At 39.9% G+C, this 25657-nt stretch overlaps 2 protein-coding genes across 3 annotated transcripts; both read right to left on the reverse strand.

The window, feature by feature from the left end:
- LOC109233935 lies at positions 15819–18296 on the reverse strand. Its single transcript, XM_019399782.1, has 2 exons — positions 17980–18296; positions 15819–16679 (listed from the first exon to the last, which is right to left on the reverse strand). The coding sequence occupies exons 1-2, from the start codon at positions 18264–18266 to the stop codon at positions 16334–16336; spliced, it is 633 nt and encodes a 210-aa protein (XP_019255327.1). The 5' UTR covers positions 18267–18296; the 3' UTR covers positions 15819–16333.
- Positions 19709–24150, reverse strand: LOC109233427 (cell division control protein 2 homolog C). Of its 2 annotated transcripts, none has more exons than XM_019399299.1 (7): positions 23636–24150; positions 23192–23304; positions 22799–22910; positions 22565–22658; positions 21096–21165; positions 20276–20414; positions 19709–20128 (listed from the first exon to the last, which is right to left on the reverse strand). In XM_019399299.1, the coding sequence occupies exons 1-7, from the start codon at positions 23975–23977 to the stop codon at positions 20036–20038; spliced, it is 963 nt and encodes a 320-aa protein (XP_019254844.1). In that variant the 5' UTR covers positions 23978–24150; the 3' UTR covers positions 19709–20035. The 2 variants fall into 2 exon arrangements, with proteins under 2 accessions (XP_019254844.1, XP_019254845.1); XM_019399300.1 differs by having other exon boundaries at positions 23243–23304; positions 23636–24147.

A 25657-nucleotide genomic window follows, 5' to 3' on the forward strand; every position in this document is an offset into this window, starting at 1 on the left:
AGAAAGTTTGTTAGATCATCAAAACAGAAGGTAAGAATATTTAAGATCTATCAGTTTCCCCCTTTTTGATGATGACAAACTTAAACAGTTATAAGTTCAGAATTAAGGCATCAGAGAGCAGTGTCAAAGTTTCCCCTGAGACGATGCCTTCAGTTACACAAGAACCAGTTCCCCCAATGTGGTTCCCCCTGAGTCCTATATTAGTTCGTTCTTTTTCCCCCTTTTGGCATCATTAAAAAGAATAAAAGTGCAAAGAAGTCCAGCCAAGCTAACCCATGCCACATATGTGCACACAAACATGAGGAAAAATAGAAAACAAAGAGGAAGCACTAGACAAAATAAAAGAGAATGCATATTAATAAATTTTTAATGTGCCTCGTCCTTTGAAAAAGGAAGAGATAGCATTGGACTTGTTCACAGGAGCAGTAGTAGTAGTACATCCCAACCACACATAAAAAAACAAAAACAACCACCAAACATCAACAGAAATATCCAGAAAACTGGTCACTGAAGGGAATCTTAGGGGGCACTAGGAGGAGAAGGCTTGGAAGCTGCGGCAAGTGTTTAGAGAACAAGGTCTATTCGGGCGTTTCCCGACTTTTGCTCGGTGAGCAATTCAGCCTTCAGGTTCTCAACTTGAGCCCTGAGGTCAGCATTTTCTTGGGTCAAGCGAATCACCTCATCATTCGACATGGGAACCGCTCGAGCTTGCTGGCCTTCCAGGATAGTGTTTCTGGCCTTCAATCGACGTATCTCCTCAGCTGCACTGTTCTGGGCATTGATGAGCTGAGACACAATTGAAGTGCTTCCTACAGCCCCATACTTCTCAATACACTCACACTCTTCCAAGGTTGTCTGAGAGAATGTCTGTTCACGGGTCCCTACTTTACCTGTTCCTAAAGGAACCCCAAAGTGTTTGAACACTCGTGTGAGCAAGAATCCGTAGGGAAGCCCGTGATTGCCGTCCTTGAAATCAGCCACTTTCTACATATGCTCAATCATTATGGTAGGCAAACTCATAGGGTGGAAACCATCCAATTACTCCATTAAGAATAAATCAGATTTGGAAGTGACAGATCGCCGTTCTACTCGAGGCAACAGGACTTTGTTAACCAGCTCAAACAACAACTGGTAGACAGGAAGCAGCGCTTTCTTGTGAATCTGGTCCCCTTTCTGATTGGAATTATCTTTTGCCACTGCATTTCGGAAGTTGTACTGGCAAACATCTCGAACACTCTTCACTCCAACTGTAGGAACTTGCAAAATTTCCCCAAGCACTTTCACATCAAATACAATGTCCACACCATTGACCAAGCCGCAAACATGGTCAGTATCCACTGGAAACAAGCTGGCAAAGAAACTCTGGACGTCCTCCTCATACACTTTGGGAGCATCCACGTAGAAAAGATGCATCCATTATTGAAACTCCACCATTTCTAGGAATTGACGCATCCCGGCCATTTCTGAGATGGTGGGGTCAAACGTACGCCCCAACAGAACTTTCTGGTGCCTCAATCGCTCAGAGCCCAGGCAGACCTCACTTCGTGCTTTCTTTTCAGAATTAGGTTCTTCAACTGTTTCATATTTGCGTTTCCTTTGCTTCTCTCCACTGATTTTACTTTTCCCTTTGGACTTGACAAGAGTGTCCTCATGTCTCACTACCTTCTGCATTCTAGACTTGGAAGTAGACCCTTTCTCTAGAGAAACCAGCTCGGCCTTTTTCGAGGACTGCCTTATAAGAGAACCGGGTTCCTCAGGAGTTCCTTCTTCCACCTCAACAACAGGAATAGCTTCATCACCTACAAGTACACCATCCTTCACCAGCTTTCTTCTTTTCTTCTTACTATTTTTCTTGCTCTTTTGGAGTGCAGAATCGTAGGCCACTTTGACTTGGAGCCTGGTGGTGGGTCGCTTGATTTCAGACTCAGGGGTCGAAACAGTCCTTCGCTTACTGATGAATGCGTCAAGGGCCACATTATCAAGGTCTTCTTCATCACTAAAGTGCATCTCTGGTCCTTGAATTTCCAGGGGCACAACATCAAATGTAGAAACAGCACTGTCCTGGGGATGAGACGCCTGACCTGGGTCCTCCTGAGAGGGATCAGGTTCTCCATGTGAACCCCCAGTAGTGTATGCTACTGCATCTCCCATAATGGTACCTTCTGCCCTTACACTTTGTGACGTGTGGTTCTTGGAAACGACCTCCTGCAATACCCCATCAGCGGACACCACAAACACCGTCTTTTCTTCAACAACCGGTGCTTCCACGACCATGGAGTCGACTGCAACAATGGCGGAGTCTTTCGTGATCTCAGTAATTTGACCTTGTTCGCCACTTGAGGTTTGACTTGTGTGGGCAACAGGAGACGGGGAGAACTGAACAGTAGTTTCCGAGTTGGAAGGAGGTTGGGAAGCTAGGGAAGAGGTGACTGTAGCGGTAGGGTTGATAGAGGGTGACACTGACTCAGAGACGCCGAGAAGTCCCATAGACGGGTCGGAGAGGGGGACAGATGATGCAGAAGGATCTGAATTTTTCTCGGCCATTGAGAGAGGTGGTGTGGAGATCCTTTCCCCTTTTGGGTGAAGTTAGAAGAGGGCTTATGGAAAAGAAGTGAAGAAGAGAGGGGTTTTTAAACAGAGAGAATAATTATGAAGGGAGAAGAATAGGCACCGGTTCTGAAACGGCGGTTGGGCGTGGAAAATTGTGATATTTCAGAGGGAGATGGAACGTTTGAATTGAAGAGACGTGACAGCCGAATCTGAAAAGTTGATGATATGGCAGTTGTATTTTGTACCTTTTAAGACGTGAATTAAGGGATGCACAAAACTACTAACCTTTTGTACAAGAACCTGGTTCTTGAGACACATTTCCATCTTCAGGCTCCTTTTTTTAAAAAAAAAATCAATCCTCTTTTATCAGTCATGTACTGCATCTACTGCTTTTATGCTCATCATGCGTGTTTACCTGCAATGGTATTGAAGTGAGTTAGACAGGGCCAGAAAACACTTTGAACCCATTATTATCTTAATAATACGAGCCAACTCAAAAAGGAATCTGGTCCTTAATTTGGCCTCAAAAGTCCCAGCTTTACTCTGTTTCTTTCAAACTGTTCCCTACTTAGTGCCTTGGTGAAAATGTCTGCAATTTGATCTTCTGTGCTGCAGAACTTCATGCATATCAACCCTTTCTCCACATTGTCTCTTAGAAAATGATGCCTCACATCAATATGTTTGGTTCTTTTAAGTTGAACTGGATTCTTTGCCATGTTAAGTGCGCTGTGTTGTCACATAGGAGGGGCACACTCTCAGTGAGAACTCCAAAATCCTCCAGTTGCTGCTTGATCCACAGAAGCTGAGCACAGCAGGATGCTGCAGCTACATATTCAGCCTCAGCTGTTGAAAGAGCCACTGAATTTTGCTTCCTTGTACCCTAAGAGATAAGACATGATCCTAAGAAGTGAGCCATCCCAGAAGTGCTTTTTCTATCCACAAGATAACCTGCATAGTCCGCATCAGCATACCCAATTAGATTAAAATTGTAACCTGATGGATAGTATAGCACCAGGTCCTGCGTTCCTTTGAGATATCTTAGTATTCTTTTAGCTTCCTTCAAGTGAGATTCCTTAGGATTTGATTGAAACCTTGCACATAGCCCCACGCTGAAAACAATATCAGGTCGGCAGTGAGATAGAGGAGAGACCCAATGATGCCTCTATACATAGTTTGATTCACAGGAGTTCCAGCTTCATCCATGTCCAGTCGAGTGGCAGTTGCAATGGGAGTGTCTATCACCTTCGATGCTTCCATGTCAAACCTCTTCAGAAGTTCCCTAATGTATTTTTGCTGACAAATGGAAGTACCCTTTGAAGACTGTTTTACTTGAAGACCCAGGAAGAAGTTTAATTCTCCCATCATGCTCATTTCAAATTCACTTCCCATAAGTTTTGCAAACTCTTCACACAGCGAGTCAGTCGTTGCCCCAAAAATGATATCATCAACATAAACCTGAATAATGAGCAGGTTCCTTCCTCATTTCTTTAAGAAAAGAGTATTGTCAATTTTCCCTCTCTTAAAACCATTTCTAAGAGAAATTTTGACAATCTTTCATACCAAGCTCGAGGAGCCTGCTTTAGCCCGTACAGAGCTTTATCCGGCTTGAACACATATTCAAGGTGCTCATGATATTCAAACCCTGGGGGTTGCTTTAGATAGACTTCTTCCTTAAGGATTCCATTCAAAAATGCACTTTTGACATCCATTTGGAACAAGGTGAATTCCATATGAGATGCAAAAGCGATTAAAATTCTGATAGCTTCTATCCGGGCCACTAGAGCAAACATTTCATCATAGTCAATCCCTTCCTCCTGATTATAGCCTTGGACAACTAGCCTTGCCTTGTTTTTTGTGGTAATTCCATGTTCACCGAGCTTGTTTCTAGAACACCCACCTGGTTCCTATAATGGTTCTATCTGGGGGTCTGGGTACCAGGTGCCACACACTGTTTCTCTCAAACTGGTGCAGTTCTTCTTGCATGGTGGTAATCCAGTCTGCATCTTTCAAAGCTTCCTTGATGTTTTTGGGTTCTATCTGGGAGAGAAATGCTGAGAAGGCAAGTGAATTTCTGGCTCTTGACCTGGTTTGTACTCCAGAGTCTAGAGGAGTGATGATGTTGTCTATAGGGTGAGAGCTTTGGTGTCTCCAATTAGACATCTGAGGTTCACTCTGAGAGGAGGGAAGTATGTTTGGCTGGTCTTCCTCTATCCTTCTTTCAGGTGCTAGTGGAGTTCCTTGAACTGCATCAACCACCCTTTCTTCAGCTTCTGTGGTCGTGATTGAGGTGCTTGGTTCTGTTGATGATGAGGCAGCATTGTCTTCATTTGGCTCTTTTACTTGACTCATCATGTCTGTCTTTCCATTTGTCATGTTAATGACTTCACCAGGAACAAGTGAGGGTTCTCCATCTCGATCTTCCTCAACACTCTTCTCACATGATGGATAAGATTCATCAAAGATAACATGGACACTCTCCTCAACACATTGAGTTCGCTTGTTATATATCTTGTAAGCCTTGCTTTGAGACGAGTACCCAAGGAATATTCCTTCGTCACTCTTGGCATCGGATTTACCAAGCTGATCCTTTCCATTGTTGAGAACATAGCATTTGCATCCAAATGTTCTAAGATGAGTAAGCTTGGGTTTTCTTCCATCCAACAATTCATAAGGTGTCTTATTCAGAAGTGATATGATCATACACCTGTTCACTAAATAGCAGGCAGTGTTGACAGCTTCAGCCCAGAAACTTTTTGCAAGTCCACTGTCAATGAGCATTGTTCTTGCCATTTCTTCCAAAGTTCTGTTCTTCCTTTCTACTACTCCATTTTGCTGGGGAGTTCTGGGAGCTGAGAAGTTGTGAGTGATTCCATTTTCATTGAAGAATTCATCAAATTTGACATTGTCAAATTCTGTTCCATGATCTGATCTGATACAAACAACTCTAAACTCCATCTTTACCTGGATTTTCTTCACAAAGGACACAAATACCTCAAAAGTTTCATCTTTTGTTCTGAGAAACAGAGTCCATGTGAATCTGGAATATTCATCCACAATCACGAAAATGTATCTCTTTCCTCCTCTACTTTGCACCTTCATAGGTCCACACAGATCCATATGCAGGAGCTCGAGCGGCTTTGAGGTGCTCACATCTCTTTTTGACTTAAAGGAGGACTTCACATGTTTTCCTCTAGCACAGGCATCACAAACCTTTTGAGCATTGAATTGTGACACAGGCAGACCATGGACCAGGTCCTCTAAATTAGTTTGTTCAAAAGAGAAAAGCTTGCATGTCCCAATCTTCTGTGCCAAAGTTCAGCATCATCATCAACAGCCTTCAGATAACTCAGATCACCATTTTGTAAGGATTCAAAGTCAGCAACATAGATGTTCTTGTATCTTTTGGCCACCAGAACTATTTCACCAGTCACAAGGTCAGTGACTGTACATATTTTGGACAAGAACTCCACCTTGTTTCCCTTATCACAAATTTGAGAAACACTTAGGAGACTGTACTTAAGTCCAATGACATAGTACACATTTTCAATAGAGTGAGTGAGTGACTTCCCAACTTTTCCAACTCCAAGGATGTACCCCTTTTTGCCATTGCCAAAGGATACACTCCCTCCTAGCAGGGCTTTTAGTGAAAGAAAGTCTGTGGTGTTCCCTGTCCTGTGTTTTGAAAATCCACTATCCATGTACCATGGTTGACCGATTCCCTTCACTGTTCCCTGCACAAGAAAATTAGGAGTTAGTTTTAGGAACCCAAACAAGTTTGGGTCCCTTGTAGTAACCAAGATGATGAATAAGAGCTCTCTTAGTCCATGCAGGTAAAGTGCGTTTTCTGTGAGTGGAACCTGGTCCCTCTTTTGTGGTCACAGTTTCAGCAGCCACTTTATCTTTTGGTACTGACTGATTCTTGGCCTGGACACCTTCCATGGAGTGCCCAGTGTTCCCACATTGGGTACGAGGCCAGTTATCAGATGCAGTGGCGTTCTTACTGTGAGGGTTGTAAGGATCTTTCTTCCTTGGGAACCCTACTGTCCGCCCTTTTTCACTGTCATTAGTGAACAAGGCCGTGGTAGCTTCTACGGACCAGGTCCACTTTAGAGACTTTTCAAGATCATTCATTACTTTTTCTAGATTGACTTGGAGGAGCTCGTTTTTCTCAATTTCAGCACTCATCCTACATCTTAAGGCCTTCACCTCATCTTCAAGTCTAGAATATTCCTCACTCACTATCTCCTCTCCTCTTTCAGAGCTTTTAGGTTTTGACTCAGTCAAAGGCTTTGCTATTGGTTCCCTTTGGTCAGAAGTTTCTACCAAGAGATCACTCTTTTATTTTCTAAGAATTTCAATGGCTTTCGTTTGATCAGTAATTACAGCAACTAAGTCTTTTCTAATATGTTCAGATTCTTCTAGTTCTAAGAACAAGGAATCCCTATCCTCCGCAAGACTACAAAAGGCAGTAATTAAAACATTAGCTAAACACATGAGTTTTTTTTGGAGAATAGGATTTCAGATTTCTCTAAACATTCCTGAAGGTTACCTCTTCGTTGCCATTGTCTTCATCATTGTCTGATTGAGCCATCAAAGCAAGCGTTGAGTCATATTCTATCTCCTCGCCTTCAATTGCCATCGTGGAACTATCATCAGTGTTAGATTTTTCTAATTTTGCTTGTATAGTTCCCTCATAAGCTATATTTAAAGCCTCCCATATTTTCTTGGCAGTGTCGCATGTAGAGATTCTGTCGTACTCTTTAGGTTTCAATCCATCTACCAGGATTTTCTTGGCACAAAAATTCTTCTCCATCGCTTCTTTGTCTTCTTCAGTGTATTCTTCGGTGGTCCTTTTTACAGAAAAAGGAATTTCATTTTGTACCTTGATTGGAACAAACGGACCATCGCAGATAACATCCCAAAGCTCGCAATCCTCAGCCATGATGAAATCATACATTCTAGCTTTCCACCACCAATAGTGTTTTCCATCAAACTTGGGTGGGTGGTATATGGATTTCCCTTCTTCAAAATTTAGTGGAGCCGTCATGAGGATCCTTCCTAGGTGTTAACCTTATAGGAGGAACCTGCTCTGATACCAATTGTTAGCTTGTATGGGTCCACCAAATCATAGAGTACCTAGTCCTCTACAAGTTTCTGCTGAGAGCACTTAGTAAGGCAGTAAGTAAATGAGGCAGAGGATTTTTACGTGGAAAAATCCTGCACAAGGGGATCAAAAAACCATGACCTACCCTGTAGGCTTTTAACTTCACTAACTTGTAATCTTACCTATTACAAGCCACTTTACAATGCTTCCGATTGTAAAGACTTTAAACTAACTTGTTGCACCTTTACCACAAGCCACTTTGTGACTATCCTAGTTACAAAGGCTTTTTCTAACTTGTGGTGCAATCACCACAATCCACTTTGCAATACTACGATTACAAAGACTTTTCTTTATGACTAAATCTAGCCACAACCTAAACTCAACGAGTCTGAGGATTTACAAGAGAGTTCCTAATCAGTAAACTTCTAGGTAAGCAATTTAGGAGATATTGTAAGTGCAATAACAAGGTTACAACTCAACTAAGACAGCAATAATCAATCATTTTGGAACTGGTCCGTAGTGGCGTTTAACCTTGTTCTTCAAGCTTGAGAGAATGATCTTTTCTGTTTTTGGCTAAAGGCTTGAATGATGAAACTGAAACCATTCAGTGATGTTTTGTATGAAAACCCCTTTGGTACATCTTGGTCACATCACTCTAAATGATGTGAGTACTTTGTTTGGTTAGAGAATGAGTGGGCTGACAGTGTGGTGCAGTGCGGCAGAAACAGTGCCGCCAGTCACTTTAGTTCCAGCTGTGTCCAAATGACTTTGTGCTGCTATATAAGAACCACAGGAGCATCAGATCCTTGTTTGGTTCCTAGCTCCTACATGTGTAGCAATTCAACTTTTACTGGAGTCCGTTGGAGTTTGCAGCAATCCAAAGCAGATCAGGTTCCCTAACTGGTTCTTGTCAGAAAGTTTGTTAGATCATCAAAACATAAGGTAAGAATATTTAAGATCTATCATAATCTTTCTTTCTTTTGGCATAATCCAAGTAACGATACGTAAACGTAATGATATTCCATAAATGGTTCTACTCTTAGCAGTTAAGGATGTCTATGTTACTCATTCCCATTAAGTGATATTCAAGCATGTCTAAGTACGTATCTAGTTCCCTATTGAGGTATATGATAAAGATATTAATGTTTATAATATAGTGATACACGTACATGCATCTTCATTCATTTACCACCGTGCTACGGCCGGTCGGGCAGTTACCACTGGTTGGGCAGTTATGTATCATTATTTACCACCGGTTGGGCAGTCATGCATATTTGTTTACCACCGAGCTACGGCCGGTTGGGCAGTCATGCATTTACCACCGAGCTACGGTCGGTTGGGCAGTTACACATTTACCACCGAGCTACGGCCAGTTGGGCAGTCATCCATTTACCACCGCGCTACGGCCGGTCGGGCAGTTACCACTGATCAGTTGGGCAGTCATGCACCATACGATATGGATAATAGTCGCAAAGAGAAGCATTATATATATAAGTATAAAAAGTATGCATTTATGGTCGCACTTCACAGATTCGGGTTGATTCTTATATGTCTTTAATTAATGTTGACTTATTGCTATGTTTCAGTTCTGCATTACATACTCGGTACATTATTCGTACTGACGTCCTTTTGTTGGGGACGCTGCATTTATGCCTGCGGGTATAGACAATCAGTTTGACGAGCCCTCATAGTATACGAGGTCAACATTCAGTGAAAGATCAGTAAGACTCCACCTCATTCAGAGTGCAGCCGAGTCTATAAGTCATCATGTCAGAGTTTTGCTACAGACTTATGGGTAGGCCGGTAGCCTGTCCCATTTGATGTCAAATAATCTTAGAGTCTTTGTAGACAAAGGTTCATTTTGTACAGTATGTTAGAGGCCTTGACGGCCCATATGTATTCATATTTTAAGAACGATAGTTTATTGATATAGTGTTCACCCACTTATAGTTATACATTACGAGTTGTGTCCATGTTGGCCCATGATAGTTACAAAAAAAAAGAGTTACAGAGTGGTTTGCTCGGTCCAGTACGGCACCGGGTGCCAGCCACGCCTCCCCAGGTTTGGCGCATGATAATCGGTTCAAGGGAAAAAGAGTGCAACGTGTGATTTCAGACCTAAAAAACTGTACCGCTTCTTGTTGGTTACCAGCAAGTGTTAGTTCAAACATAAGTAAAAAGGAAATGAACTGGGTCGTACCTTAGCAGTAGTATCGCTTCAAGTGAGTTATGTTCCAGGTATTCGGTAGTTGCTTACCCTTCATTGTTCCGAGTTTGTAGGACCCCTTTCGGGTGATCTTGATAATCTGGTATGGTCCTTCCCAGTTCAGTCCCAACTTCCCTTCGTTCGGGTTTCGGGTGCTTAGTGTGACCTTCCTTAGTACTAAGTCCCCGATATTGAAGTGTCAGAGGTTGGCCCTTCGATTGTAGTATCTTTCGATCCGCTACTTTTGGGTGGCCAATCGGATAAGGGTGGCTTCGCGCCTTTCATCCAATAGCTCTAGGATCGTGTTCATGGCCTCATCGTTCGATTCCTTGGTAGAATATCGGAATCAGATACTTGGTTCACCGACCTCGACCGGTATTAGAGCTTCGGCACCGTAAACCAACGAGAACGGGGTGGCCCTGGTACTAGACTTCGAGGTCGTACGGTATGACCATAGGACTTCGGGCAGGATTTCCTTCCATTTTCCTTTGGCTTCAGTTAACCTCTTTTTGAGGTTTTGGAGTATGGTTTTGTTGGTCGATTCCGCTTGTCCGTTCCCACTAGGGTGATAGGGTGTTGACAAGATCCTTTTGATCTTATAGTCTTCGAGAAATTTGGTCACTTTGATGTCGATAAATTGTTTCCTGTTGTCGCACACAATTTCAGACGGCATTCCGAACCGACATATAATGTCATCCCAAATGAAGTCGATGACTTCCTTCTCCCTAACCTTCTCGTATGCCTGGGCTTCAACCCACTTAGAAAAATAGGCAGTCATAAACAATATGAATTGAGCCTTACTGGGTGCCCATGGAAGGGGGCCAACGATGTCCATTCCCTATTTTATGAACGACTATGGTGACAAAATCGAATGCAGCACCTCTCCGGGTTGATGTATCATCAGAGCATGTTTTTGACATTCAACACATTTTCGTACCAACTCCTTTGCGTCCCTTTCCATATTTATCCAGTAGTAACCGGCTCTGATTACCTTTCGAACCAATGATTCGGCGCCTGAATGATTTCCGCAGGTGCCCTCGTGAACTTCCCTCAGAACGTACTCGGTATCTCCTGGCCCTAAACATATTGCTAGTGGGCCATCGAATGTTCTTCTGAACAAGGTTCCGTCTCCGGACAAGCTAAACCGGGCTGCCTTTGTACGCGGGGTCCTCGATTCTTTTGGATCCGATGTCAGTTTCCCAGTCTTCAAATATTCTACATATTTGTTTCTCCAATCCCAATTCAAGCTTGTAGAGTTTATTTCGGAATGACCTTCTTCCACTATCGATCTCATGAGTTGTACGACTTCCCCCGAGTTGCAAGGGCATCGGCCTCGCTATTTTGATTCCGAGGTACGTGTTGCAAGGTCCACTCCTTGAATCGGTGTAATGTTATCTGCAACTTATCTAGGTACCTTTGCATTCGTTCTTCTCTGACCTCGAATGTCCCATTAACTTGGTTCAGCACAAGGAGGGGGTCGCACTTAGCTTCGATCGCCTCCGCCCCCATGCTTTTGGCTAGTTCGAGACCTGCAATCATGGCCTTATATGCGTCCTCATTGTTAGTCAATTTCACAGCTCTAATAGATTGTCTAACTACATTACTTGTGGGTGGCTTCAATACGATGCCAAGTCCGGACCCTTTCCCGTTCGAAGCGCCATCCGTAAGGAGGGTCCAGATCCCCGAATACGTCCCCGAGTTTACCAACAACTCTTTATCAACCTCGGGTATTAGGGCCGGCGTCAAGTCGGCCACGAAATCTACCAAAATTTGAGACTTAATGGTTATCCGGGGTCGATACTCAATATCGTACTCGCTGATTTCCACGGCCCATTTAGCCAATCGTCCCGAGGGTTCGGGTTTATGCATTATATTTTGCAACGGATAAGTTGTCATAACACGTATGGGATGGCACTGGAAATATGGTTTCAATTTCCTAAAGGTGCTTAGCAAAGCGAGCCCCAAATTTTCTAGGTGAGGGTACCTAGTTTCGGCCTCACCTAGAGTCCTGCTAACATAGTAACTTGGAAATTGTGTAACTTGTTCTTCCCGGACCAGGACTCCACTTACCTCTATCTCTGATACTGCCAAGTACAGGTATAGTTGTCCGTTTGCCTTCGGTGTATGAAGCAGCGGTGGGCTCGATAGATACCGTTTGAGTTCCTCCAAGGCCCATTGGCACTCCGGCGTCCATGAAAAGTTATTCTTCTTCTTTAGTAGCGAGAAGAATACTCTTATCTGAGGGTCTTGAGATGAATCACCCCAGGGCGGCCATGCGTCTGGTTAATCTTTGCACGACCTTCACGTTGTCCACGACCGTGATATCTTCTATGGCTTTGATCTTGTCGGGGTTGACCGCGATTCCCTGATTAGATACCATGAACCTGAGGAATTTACCCGATCCGACTCCAAACGCATATTTCTCTGGGTTCATTCACATTGTACTTCTTCAATATGCTGAGGGTTTCCTGCAAATGCTTTAATTGGTCCTCTGCTCGTAGGGACTTAACCAACATATCGTCAATGTAAACTTCCCTTGATTTCCCTATTTGTTCTTCGAACATCCGATTTACTAGGCGTTGATAAGTGGCACCGGCATTTTTTAATCCGAATGGCATTACGTTATAGCAGTATGTGCCGTACTTAGTGATGAAAGAGGTTTTTCCTGATCATCTGGGTTCATCCGTGTTTGGTTGCACCCGGAATAGGCGTCGACAAAACTGAAGATCTCGTGGCCAGACGTGGCATCGACCATGCGATTGATGTTAGGCAAAGGGAAAGAGTCCTTGGGACACGCCTTATTCAAATCCTTATAGTCTATCCACATTCTTAATTTGTTCCCCTTTTTAGGGACTACTACTACGTTCGCTAACCAATCCAGGTATTTTACCTCCCAAATGGACCCTATGTTAAGGACTTTACATACCTCGTCCTTGATGTAAGAATGTTTGATTTCGGACTGGGGTCTCTTTTTCTACTTGACCGGGTGGAATTTCGAGTCCAGGCTCAGCTTGTGAGTGGTTATCTCCGGTGGGATCCCTAACATATCGAGGTGGGACCAAGCGAAACAATCCGTGTTAGCCATAAGAAATTGAATGAGTTTTTTCTGAGCTTGGGGGTTAACCTCGTGACCTGGTGTACCTTCCGATCGGGTAGACGTTCGATCAATATGACTTGTTCCAGCTCCTCGACCGTGGTGGCGTCGGAATCGTCGGGGACTATAAAAGATCTAGGAACCATGTAATCATCGTCTTTGTCAGTCCCCTCTTTATCCGATTTGGTCGCGGCCGGTGTCGATAATTTCTATTTAGCCTCTTGCTTTGTATCCAAACTCAGTTCCTTCGATGTTGCCAGTGTTGATACCAGGATCAGTTCTTCGACTGCAAACATTTCCTTTGCGGCCGGTTGCTCTCCGTAGATTGTTTTGATCCCTCCTGGCGTTGGGAACTTTAACACTTGATGAAGAATCAAGGGTACTGCCCTCATGTTGTAGATCCAAGGCCTCCTGAACAGGGCATTGTACCTCATGTCTCCTTGATCACATAAAACTTGGTTTCCTGTATGGTCCCGGCGGTATTCACCGGTAATGTTATCTCTCCCTTAGTGGTTTCGCATGCCATGTGGAATCCGTTTAGAACCCAGACTGCAGGCACAATTTGATCTTGCAGGCCGAGCTGTTCTACGACCCTTGATCGGATAATGCTGGCCGAGCTACCTGGATCAATTAACACACGCTTAACTCGAGATTCATATATGGGTATAGATATTACTAGTGCATCGTTATGGGGATGCATGGTCCCTTCCACGTCCTCGTCGTTGAAAGACAAAGTTCCTTCTGGCATGTAATCTTGAGTCCATTTTTCCCTTGTGATGGATACTTTGGTGCGTTTTAGTATTGGCCCTTGAGGAACATCGACCCCACCGATGATCATGTTAATGACGTGTTGAGGTTTTTCTTGCTCGGTTTGTTTATTAGAATCCCTATTTCTGAAATGGTTCTTGGCTCGGTTACTCAGAAATTCTCGAAGATGCCCGTTGTTGAATAGCCGGGCCATCTCCTCCCTCAATTATCGGCAATCCTTCGTTCTATGTCTGTGAGTGCCATGATATTTGCACATATGGTTAGGATCCCTTTGGGCAGGATCGGATTGTAGGAGACGAGGCCATTTGGTGTCTTTGATGGCTGCGATAGCTGATACAATGGCGGTAGCGTCGACGTTAAAGTTATATTCCGATAACCTTGGTGTTTCCTTAGGTTTGGTAGGTCTGTCGAAACTGTTCTTGCTCATAAGTCCTTGGTTGATCTAACCTCGATCACTTCTCCTTTCGCTTCGCATAGAATTCCGTCCGGATCCGTTGCTTCTTCGATCTCCGTTATAAGGCTGATACCGATCCCTGTTCAACCTCGGTTCACGATCGATATATCTCTTGACTCTATCGATGAGTCTAACAGGATAAACGGGCCCGGAAGGAGCCCCAATTGATCATCTTCGACTCTAATTATCGATTGATATCGGCTATACACATCAGCCCAAGTAACAGCCGGATACTCAATTAGATTTTGCTTTAACTGTTGTGAAGCCACTGAACTTCGAACATTGAGTCCTTCGGTGAAAGCTTGAACGGCCCAATCATCAGCGACCGGTGGTAGGTCCATCCGTTCCATTTGAAACTTGGACACGAACTCTCTGAGCATCTCATTATCCTTTTGCCTTACTTTGAAGAGATCCGACTTCCTGGTCACGACCTTGATAGCCCCAGCTGCTTTCACGAAAGAATCTGCAAACATAGCAAATGAGTCAATTGAATTAGGAGGTAAGTTGTGATACCATATCATAGCTCCCTTCGACGGGGTCTCTCCGAATTTCTTCATCAAGACAGACTCGATCTCATCTTCCTCCAAATCATTTCCTTTGATGGATCATGTATATGAACTGACATGCTTGTTTGGGTCAGTCATCCCGTTGTACTTAGGAATCTCGGGCATGCGGAATTTTTAGGGATCAGCTTTGGAGCCGCACTCGGAGGGAAAGGTTTTTGAACGAACTTCTTGGAATCCAAGTCTTTCAGTATCGGCGGCGCTCCCGGGATCTGGTCGGCCCTAAAATTATAGGTTTCCACCTTTTTGTCGTTTACTTCAATTTTCTTTTCCCCCGATTCTATCTGTTTCGTTAGCTCCTCGAGCATTTTTATGATCTCAGGGTTGGTACCCGACTCTTTCTCATTCGACCTCTCCGCAACCGGTTCTTCCCTGCGGGTGATTTCCCAGGACGGTGCACGGCTTTGGTTCTATAATTGAGCTACCGCCGCTTGTTGAGCCTGTAACATTTAGAATATCATTCGAAGATTGATTCCGTCTCCTCCATTATTTTGAGTATACTGCGCTGTCGACTGAGCTCCACCACGGATGCTATTCTCGGAGTCAGCAGGGAGGCTTGTGTCGATAGCCACATATGAGTTAGCGTCCAAGGGGTCCGCAACTGGAATTCCGACGGGACCAACGGGCGGCCCCTCGTTGCGAGGCGCTATGTTATTATTCTCACCGTGGTGACCGGACTCGTTATCATCAGGTAGAGGTGCTAATTGTGAGTTTGACATCGTGAGCTTAAACCTGAAATCAGAGACACTTCAAAGAACAAGTGTAAAACAGTGTGTGTTACGGAAATTTGTGTCAAATAACCACTATTATCTTTAGCCCCACGGTGGACGTCAAACTGTTTAACCTCAAAATCGGATAACAATTAAATTTGTAAGTGGTTTTAAGGATACATGGATTAATTTGACACAAAGCGATGAATTGAATTGTAATTAACGCGAACAATGATAAAGTAAATTCAAATCGGGCGACTTGAACAGTTATGGCCTTGAAAAAATGAGTCTCGCTTGAACTGAATGTAATTCAAACGATATCAGATATAGAAGAACAATAGCTTACAGAAAGAAAATAGTATTGTATTACTTTGGGATGCGTGTAACCATGTCCCTTACAAATAATCAGACCCCCTTTATATAGTAGAGGAGTCCCACTTTAGGTACAATTCTATAGAAGGTAAAAAAATCCCATGATTTGCCAATTAGCTGGTTTCTCATTAATAAGTGCCGAGATTCCCGCCGTGATACCCAACCGGTTACGGATATTTCGCCTTCCGTTATTCGATCCGACAATGTTTCCTCGAGCTCATTCGGAGTCAGGGTTGATTCCGGGGTCATGGACTCGATGTTCTCGAGATCGGGCATTCTGACCTCGTACCTCGGTTCGATGGGACCCGGGGTGGATCTTCAGCCCATCACGTTTCAATCCCGATCTGTCGTGCAATAGACGAGCCCGATCTCGACCATATATAGTTATAAAAACTTCTTATTGACTAATAAACAAAGTGTGCCACGAAACGTAAAGAGTACTACTTTTTACTGCTAGTATATTTCTGTCTACTACATAATTGTCACTAAATTTATATCGATTCACATCCAAGCTATAACTTAGTCTTAGACTGACAGGATTGGCTGGCTAGACTTGCCGTCCGGATATCCAAGGATAAATCGCATTTGGTTGAAACTTTCACTTTCACTTTGAACAGTACATTTAGTTTTACTTTACCCTTCAGATTCACGTAAATAGTTAACGGCAACATGCCCTTTTCAACCACGTCCGAATACAAATTGGGATCCGAAGATAGCCGATCCGCCATTATTATCAGCACAAAGTTCATATTTGTGGTGGTCCGGGACCCAATCTTCCCCGCCGGGACGTGAACATCTCCGAATTCTTCACCTCTATACTCGATATAAGGGTTGATGTCTTCGTATTGGACACTAACCCTGTTAGCAGAGACGGAGCTAGAATGTTAGAAGTGGATTCGATTGAATCTATCATTTTTGGAATATACCATATATGTGTGTATGTGAAAACTCTTACTAGTACTTTTTTGTTTTATAGAAGATGTTTGATTGGCCACAGAATTACAGAAGTTAAAGAAGAATTTTGACATATAAATCAAATATATGTTAATTACCAGAATTATTCTTTTAAATGAGTTGTTGCGGGAATTCTATTTGTCTTTTCATTTTTAGGTCTCTCCTTATAAAATTATAAGAACGAAATTTTACATCAAATGAGCCTCGACAAGGTCATGTGGTAAAATAAGGATACTATGAATTAGATAATTCCAAAAAGAGAAATGTATCGTTCTTTTTCTTCTAGGCCAAAAAGACAGGGAAATCTTACCGAAATGTCCCAAATAAGTTTTACAAATAGCACATGCACTTACCAACTTATAGCCCTTAATCATAAACTTACCAAAACTAGCCAAGCACATATAAAAATTGAAAACACAAATAAGTAAGGATTCTTTCTCTCCAAGAATCACAGGCAAAGATCTCCTTCCATATTTTTAAGCGTGATCGATCAGCAACATTAGATGCAAGACGGAAAGAAAATTTCATGAATGAGGTAGCAAACAAGGTAATGAAATACAAACAAAAAAAAATAAAAAAAAATACAAGATTCCAAAAGTCTAAGCAAAAAGGGACATTTTCTCAATGGGTATGGTTGAAATTCATTGACAATATATAGATGAGTCAATATACAAATTTGAGAAAGATTGGAGGTGATTTGTACTGATTGGTATCAAATTCGTAGTCAAAATCGAGTTCAAAAATTCTTCTGCGACATATATATCAAATATGTATCACGCATGTATCTCACACAGAGCTATATATGTAATATACGTTTGATACAAATATGATACAAAAATGACAACATATTGTAAAACACATATTATCTTTTCCATGTTCATCTTCTACCAAATCATTCCAAAATTGAGATTTAAACTTGTTAAGACGTATCCAATCTAATGCAACAACATCTACTCAAAAGAAAAAAATTTAACATCTTTTTAGCTACAAAAAGCTAATTGGCTAATATCGGTAATATTTTATTACTTAGCTAACTTTTGTACTAACTTACTTATCGGCTGACATAACTGGTAATTTCCCAAATAAAAGTATATGACATAAAATAGGACAAAAGAATAAACATAAATATTAAGTTTTTAACCCATATTCTTAAAAAAAATCATAATCTTGAATCCACTAAGTATAAATCTTAAATTCATCTTACCTGTTAGGATTGTAAATGGAGAGGTCACCGCTCATGGTAATGTTAAGGAAGACCTTGAACTTGGCCGCGTCGACAGACACGGCCAGGTCCTTGAGAGTCAAGGACTCGAGCGTGATGACAGGACGCTTGGGTCTAAAAACAGTGAAATTCAAGATGGTAATAGTTATAACCAGAATAATATGGACACATAGAACGAGCATACATATTTTCCTTCTTTTCTTGTGTTTACGTGCGTATTTACAATCTGCAACGCTATATCTACTCTCTGGAGTTGATTCCATTTCCATTTGTAAAATTCTACTACTACTGCTAATTTCTTCTCTCATTTTGAATGTGTATAGTAAGATGATCAAGCAGTATTACTATTTAATAAGGCTTTAGAATAGTAGCCCAAAGCCTACGTAATTAATTATTTAGGCCTAATTTCAACGCGCAAAACTTAATGGCTACTGGCTACACTAATTGTCTATGTGAATGTGGAGAACAACCTAAAAACAAGGTATATAACATTTTGCGACCTATTGGTGTAACTAAGTCCTTTTTGCTTGTGATGATATTAAACAACACTCAATTATCAATTCCAGGGGCGGAGGAAGAGTTTGGCTGTCGGGTTCATCTAAATCTACTACTTTCGATGCGGAGTATAAATTTATGTGTAAAAATTCATTAAAAATACAACAAATGGTAGGTCTAAAACCCATTACTTTAAAATACAGTGGGTTCAATGCTAAAACCTTAAAAGTTGAACGCATAGAATCTAAATCCTGGATCCGCCTCTGATCAATTATGTATAAACAAATTAAACAAAATGATAGAAGAACATATATTAGTTAATAAGGTGGGATCGAGGATGTTCGGTTGATTTTGATATATGTAAGGGAAAACCTACAATGCTAGCTATGGTGTGGTAGTAACTAGATATGAGGTGCTAATTTTGGTTAGTTGTAACTCTATGCCCTAGGTGATTAGGTAATTGGAATTGATATCTTTCCCATTCATTCTTTTTTCTTCTTTTTTTTGGTTCAAATATTTGTGTCCAAAATTCATTAGCCAGATTAATTCTGATTCGCATTGTATAAGTCTTAGCTCTCCCTACAAAAGAAAATTTCCCTCCCTCCCCCCCCCACCCCCCACTTGAACCTCATCTTCGATTATGGGTAGAAAAATCTTCTCCTTTCATTCTTGCTAGTTGCTTGACCAGTATAATAGCCTAATTAAGTAGTAATCTGGTAGTCTTTGTGCTACAGGTCCACCCTTCTCTCCTAGCCAAACTCTTGTAAATATTGGAGAGATAAATGATTTATTTAATTTTTATTTTTTGAAGTGTTAGGTTAAGAACCTGGCACTAGATATTCAATTCTTCATTTTTTAAACTTAATTTCCTGTAAAAGAATTTACATATACTTGGTTCTAGAATATGAAAGTTAAAATGTGAATTACTTTAATGTAAGTAAAGATGCAAGAAATTTGATACTTCAAATTTTCTGTTTAGGACTAGAACACTGGGAATACATCCCGAAGCGTCAAAACATAATAACACTACATTTTGAGGCTGGACAAATATAAGTTTGAACCCTACTACAAATATGAATTTGCATAGCTAAGAATGAAAGATGTCATAACATTTCATGCTTATTTATGCCACTAATGCTAAGAAGGGAGGTTCCTGTGATTTCTCATTTCTTATACCATATTGTAAGTTTGTGCAATAATCGATAACCCAAAAGGATAGTAAAACAATGCCTGTTTATAAGTAAAGCTAAACATTTAACAACCAATACACTTTCCAATGTTCAGTAGAGCATTGGTTTGGACCTTAAGATCAGCAAAAAGAAAACTTTTTTTTCCTCATAGCATTTGAACTACATGAAACTTGACCATAAAACAGGCCTTTAGAAGGACTTTAGAAAAGCTGGATCATTACAGTAAAATATGAAAGTCGACAAGATTACAATGCAGACTTCAAATCACCAAGAAGATGATATTCTTCAGGACTGAGAACGTCCTAAGAACTAAAATATGGATGTTGGAGCATATTGGAGCATTAGAAGCAACCTCAGAATTGAGACTTGTCCAAGCTATCAAAGTATGGATGATCAAGTGCAGCTTTTGCTGAAATCCTATCTGCCGGATCATATTGGAGCATTTTCTACCATGACCAAGCAAAAACAATAACATTATACATTTACTATTCTAACAAGAAACAGTAGAACGAAGAAATAACAAAAATTATATGACTGAAAACATGAGCTGATATAGTAGGAAAATGTATCCATAAGATGAGATGGAGATTTACCGTGAGGAGATCCACGCCATCAGGACCCAATGCCGGAACAGCAGAGGCCAAGTTCTGAGGTTCCCATTTTGGATAAACATGCCAGTCGCGGAGTGAACTCACTCCAGGCCACTGCTTCTCAGTTGGGGTTCCTAACAACCTTCACCAGTTTACATAAACATATGTTAAGATAATCAATTCATTAGCCATATTCAAATTTATCAAAAGATAACAGTTGGCTGCAATGCTTTATTCAGTTCATTTTACTTTTGGTTTTATTAACATTAGTACTAGAAACTTGATGCTGCCCTTCAAAATTTCAGATTTAAAACCTCTAAAAGTCCTCCATTTTAACCTATTGCTTCTATTTGTCATACCCCTTTACAAAAGCTGCTTTTATAGCCACATATTCTTCAGGTTAGGAATGAAAAATCTTTCTTGTATTACATGAGCCCAATTTTCATATCATCAGGTAAAACCCATCTATCTTAAAGGATATGTAACAATTCTATCCTTGACCCTGCAGGATATTTGAAAGCCAAACTATCAAGGTGGCACTTGGTATCAAAATATAATATTCTGAATATTTGTTAATACTTAATACCTCAAATCTTATGTGGAAAACACCCTTGAAAATTCCTTTTTGCCTCGACATTCAGCAGTAGCTTTGTCTGAGGTGTTTGCTACTAAAACTAAAGAGCAATTACACTAAGCCAGAAGCTACTGTTATAGCTGAATCCAACATAGACATTGTTGGTAACCCCCCCTCTCCCTACCGCACCACACAAAATGACAATAAAACATGAAAATGCAAAGACTTGGTGATAGATCATAGGCCTACCTGAATATGTGAAGCAATTGCTGAAACTCAGAGTCACCAGGAAATAAGGCCTGCCTTCGAACCATCTCGGCTACATCATGTAGAGAAAGCAAATTAAGACCTATGCATGGTAGAATGAGTGAATTTCACCAGAAATAAAGCTTGCCTTTGACCACTAGGCCAACCCCTTCAGCGATTAAAAGGATTTTTGTTCGTATGTCCATTTCTTCGCCAATGCTTAAACGGTTAAACCCATACACCCCAGGAAAAGAGATTATCTAGAATTAGTGTATGTCTGGCCTGAACCGCTTGGTCCAATTAGAATAAATTGTTAGTTTTAGAATTTACACAGAAGTGCTTTACAAGAATTTATTCTGCAAAATTATTTTGATGTTACAAAGAAAATATAGATGGTAAAAGTCTGAATAAGTTGTAAAAATAATCAGAGTTCTTTAGAAGTGCTTCTAGAGATGCTGTATCAAATGTTATCAAAGGCAAAAAGTGTATAAAAGCTTCTAAGGCCTGCTAGGGATTTAAGTGCAAACCGGAATTAAAGCATGAGCTTAAATCTCTAACTAGTCATGAATATAAACACAGCCAATAATTATATGAACAAAGTAATTGAAAAATCCTACAATAAATGAAACATATGAAGTAAGAATATGCAAATTAAGTCTAAAACCAACTTAAATTTTGAATTTTAGATGCAAAATGCAGTTTAAAGTTTCTAATTCAGGTTAAATGATAATATTTCTGAAGTCCTTTTCATAATATGTAAGAAATGTATTCATAACCCTTTTTGAACAATTAATCCATCTCTTTCCCAGTTATATTTATTGTTTAGTGTCATCCTCCTCAAGAAGAACCCAATGAGACACATGCCTTACCGCATCGACGCCTGCACTAAGTGTTGCCTAAGCAAGGCAAAAGCTCCACAACCTATGCTTCACCTAGCTTTAGGGCATAAGGGCGCCTCATAGGAGCCTTAAGGTGCATACCTACTTTAATATGTCCATCCTCGTGTTTTTCAACCACTCTATCAAATATACCAATTCTCTAAAAACAGCCTTTGAGATCAAAAAGTATCTTTTTAGAACTTAAGACATCTTGAGAGCAACCCAAAGCCCTTCCATATTTTATATAAACGTGATATTAAAAGAACATAAAGTGCCCAAAACCAACTTCTTGCGAAGTTCAAACCAAGCATTTAAAACTACCTTCCCGTGGAACTAATATGTTCTACTTAATATAAGAACAAACTTACACCTAACCAAAATGTCCATCGATAACTACAAATAGCATATTAAAATTATCATGTCAAAAACATATCGAACAAACAGTGCTACAAGAAACTAGTCAAAGAGAAGAAAAGGTTAAAATGGAGTATGACAAAGCATCAGAAAACATTTCTAACTTAAAAGAAGCAAAAAAATCTAAGCAGAGAATTGGTCTACAAGAGTACATAGCATGATCAACTCAAACAAACTCACCAAAAATACATCCCACAGACCACATATCAACCGCAGTTGAGTAATGAGTAGATCCCAACAAGACTTCAGGAGCTCTGTACCATAGAGTAACAATCTGAACAAAAAAAACAAACCCAAAATGAGCAATTCCACTAATCAAGTACTTAATTTTGACTTCCAGATTTCTCTTTCTTTCTATATCTTTCTGGTGATTTAGGTGGCAATGCCAGTATGAAGAAAGAGAAAACTGTTAACCTCATGGGTGTAGCTCTTTATTGGGACAGTGAAAGCCCTTCCAAGACCCAAATCAGCAATCTTAAGTATGCCCTTCTCTTTGTCCACTAATAGGTTCTGCGGCTTCAAATCTCTGATAATAAAAGGTTGATTAACAATAGGTAAACTGACCAAAATTTACAGTAAACTAACACCAGTAGTACGAGTTCTACTGTGCTCAATCCCAACGACTTGAAATTGGATCGTCATTTAAGCACATCTCAGACCAATATTATACAAAACAAAACAAAACAAAGGAACTAGAAGCTCCATATATTTTCTACGCATATAAGTCTAACACGACTACTCCTACAAAATATATGACCTAAAGTAAATCAATCATACTAAAATGACTAAAACATATATCTGACTTACACTAATCTATCCCATTGCAAAAAACATAAAGGACCGGTGACTAAAATAGACCTGTGGAGAACTCCATGGCTATGGCAGTGAGCGACCCCTTTGCACAATTGATATAAGAAACTCTGTTGGAAATGATAAAAAATGTCAATACCAATCAATAGAAATAAACATGTCCATTCCAATTTAAGTCATCAACTCAACCAAACATTTCCACACTAAGTACAAATACACATGTGAAAAAACGCTAAAATTTCAAAAATATGAGTAAGATTCTTAAACCATAATTTCAAAAGTGTATTTAGATTTAGTACTAAAAACCTAAAGATTAACTCACCAAATTTAAAATTTTAATATGAACCAAAGAAATAAACATTTTCAATACGGAGTACAGACATCTATCTGAAAAATTACTAACATTTCAAAACATACAAAGAGAAAAGGGGTTACGCTGACCTGGATGAGAGAAGGAGGGAGAGGTCTAGGATTGGGACCTTTACGATGAGAATCAACGAATTTCTTCAGATCAGTATCCAAATACTCAAAAACAAGGTAAAGAAGAGGCTTCCCATTTTTATCAATTTGCTCGACACAGAGGAGACGAACGATGTAGAGAGAATTGGAAAGCATTTGAAGAAGAGAGATTTCTCTTAGAGCAGTAGGTGGGATCCCTTCTTCGTCCATTTCTAGCCGAGTTTTCTTCAGCGCCACCAATTGACCCGTTGCTTTGTCCTTTGCTTTGTATACTTTGCCGTACGTTCCTTCTCCTACTTTCTCCAATTTCTCGTATTTCTCCATTGTTAAACGCTGATTGATTTCAACGAAGAGAGTGGTAGAGAAAACAGTGATGAATTTCAACAACTAGTATTTGGGGAGCGTAAAGTAAAGCATTTCCCCGTTGCAACGGCACTGCACCGACAGCAGGGTTTGCCTTTTCCCCCTCTTTATTTTGAATTTTGAATTTGCTACTTTACACATGCTACCGCCCTCCTATTTGTTTGACTATTTATTTGTTTATTAGTATTACTTGCATCGTATATCACCTATTCTGGTGCCACTAGCTAATTGAAACATTTACCTAAATTGACCATCACCTAATCGTTTAAACTAAAAATAGCTAACGAATATATAATATAATGTATAGCCCATATACAATATGTGTATAGTTTTGCATAATCAGTGTATAATTCACGTATTCTGGATAGAAAGATAAAAAGTAAATCTGGTCGGCTATTTATATAATCCCTAGTTAATTTTGGATAAAAATTCTTTTCGACAATATTCAGTTTTAGTTTTGTATCTTTGTATTTTTGCTTTGGTTTTCTAATTGGTGTGCTTCCTCCTGCCCTTCCTTTTATCTTTTCTAAGCCGAGGGTCTTTCGGAAACAGCCTCTCTACCTTCTTGAAGGTGGGGGTAAGGTATGCGTACATAATACCCTCTCCAGACCCTACTTGTGGGATTACACTGGGTTCGTTATTGTTGTTGTTGGATTAATAGGGGGAATTAAATAATAAGTTTAGAAAAGGCAATTTAGAGGCAATTACTCAAACGGTCACTCAACTATCTCAAATTATCTCTTAAAGCCACTTTTCTTTCGTTTGTAACAACAAAGTCACTGAATTATGGTTATTGCGCTCAGAAGGTCACTCAACTAGATTTTTCAAATTTTGGATTGCCAAATACCTATTTTACCCTCTAAATTATAAATATTTATCTTCTTTTATGTTCTTTAAACTTTTTAATATTATTTTTTTTTCTTTTTAATTTATATTATGAACTTACCTATAAAATAAATAAATATTATTCATAAATTAAAAAAATAAAAGTATTTAAGCATCTATAATGCTGGAATAACAAAATAATGAGCATAGTAAAAAAATTAATTAGAATAATTTTGTTCGTAATAATAATTTAAGTATTAACAACAAAAATTCAAAAATTTATTTCCACATAATTCAAACATTCAGAATGAAAGAAAATAAAGGTTTTAAATATATATTCCATGCATGTAATATAAAAATAATTATTTAAATAAAGGTATTTTTATAATATACATTATATATTCTTGAAAATTATGCTCAATGATATTATATATATTCCATGCACGACTTAACATAGCATATTTTACCCTATACAAATAGCCCCCATACTTTGCGGTGACATAACTTTGTGTCGTCGGAGAAACATAATAATATAATTGAGCATAATTTTCAAGAATATATAATGTATATTATAAAAATCCCTTTATCTAAATAATTATTTTTATATTACGTGCATGGAATATATATTTTACAACATTTATTTTCATTCATTCTGAATTGTGTAAATAAATTTTTGAATTTTTGTTGTTAATACTAAAATTATTATTATAACAAATTATTCTAATTAATTTTTTTAACTATGCTCAGTATTTTGTTATTCCAGCATTATATATGATTAAATACTTTTTATTTTTTAATTTATAAATAATATTTATT

The sequence above is a fragment of the Nicotiana attenuata genome, chromosome 10 (genome assembly GCF_001879085.1).
Source record: "Nicotiana attenuata strain UT chromosome 10, NIATTr2, whole genome shotgun sequence".
Lineage (NCBI taxonomy): Eukaryota > Viridiplantae > Streptophyta > Magnoliopsida > Solanales > Solanaceae > Nicotiana > Nicotiana attenuata.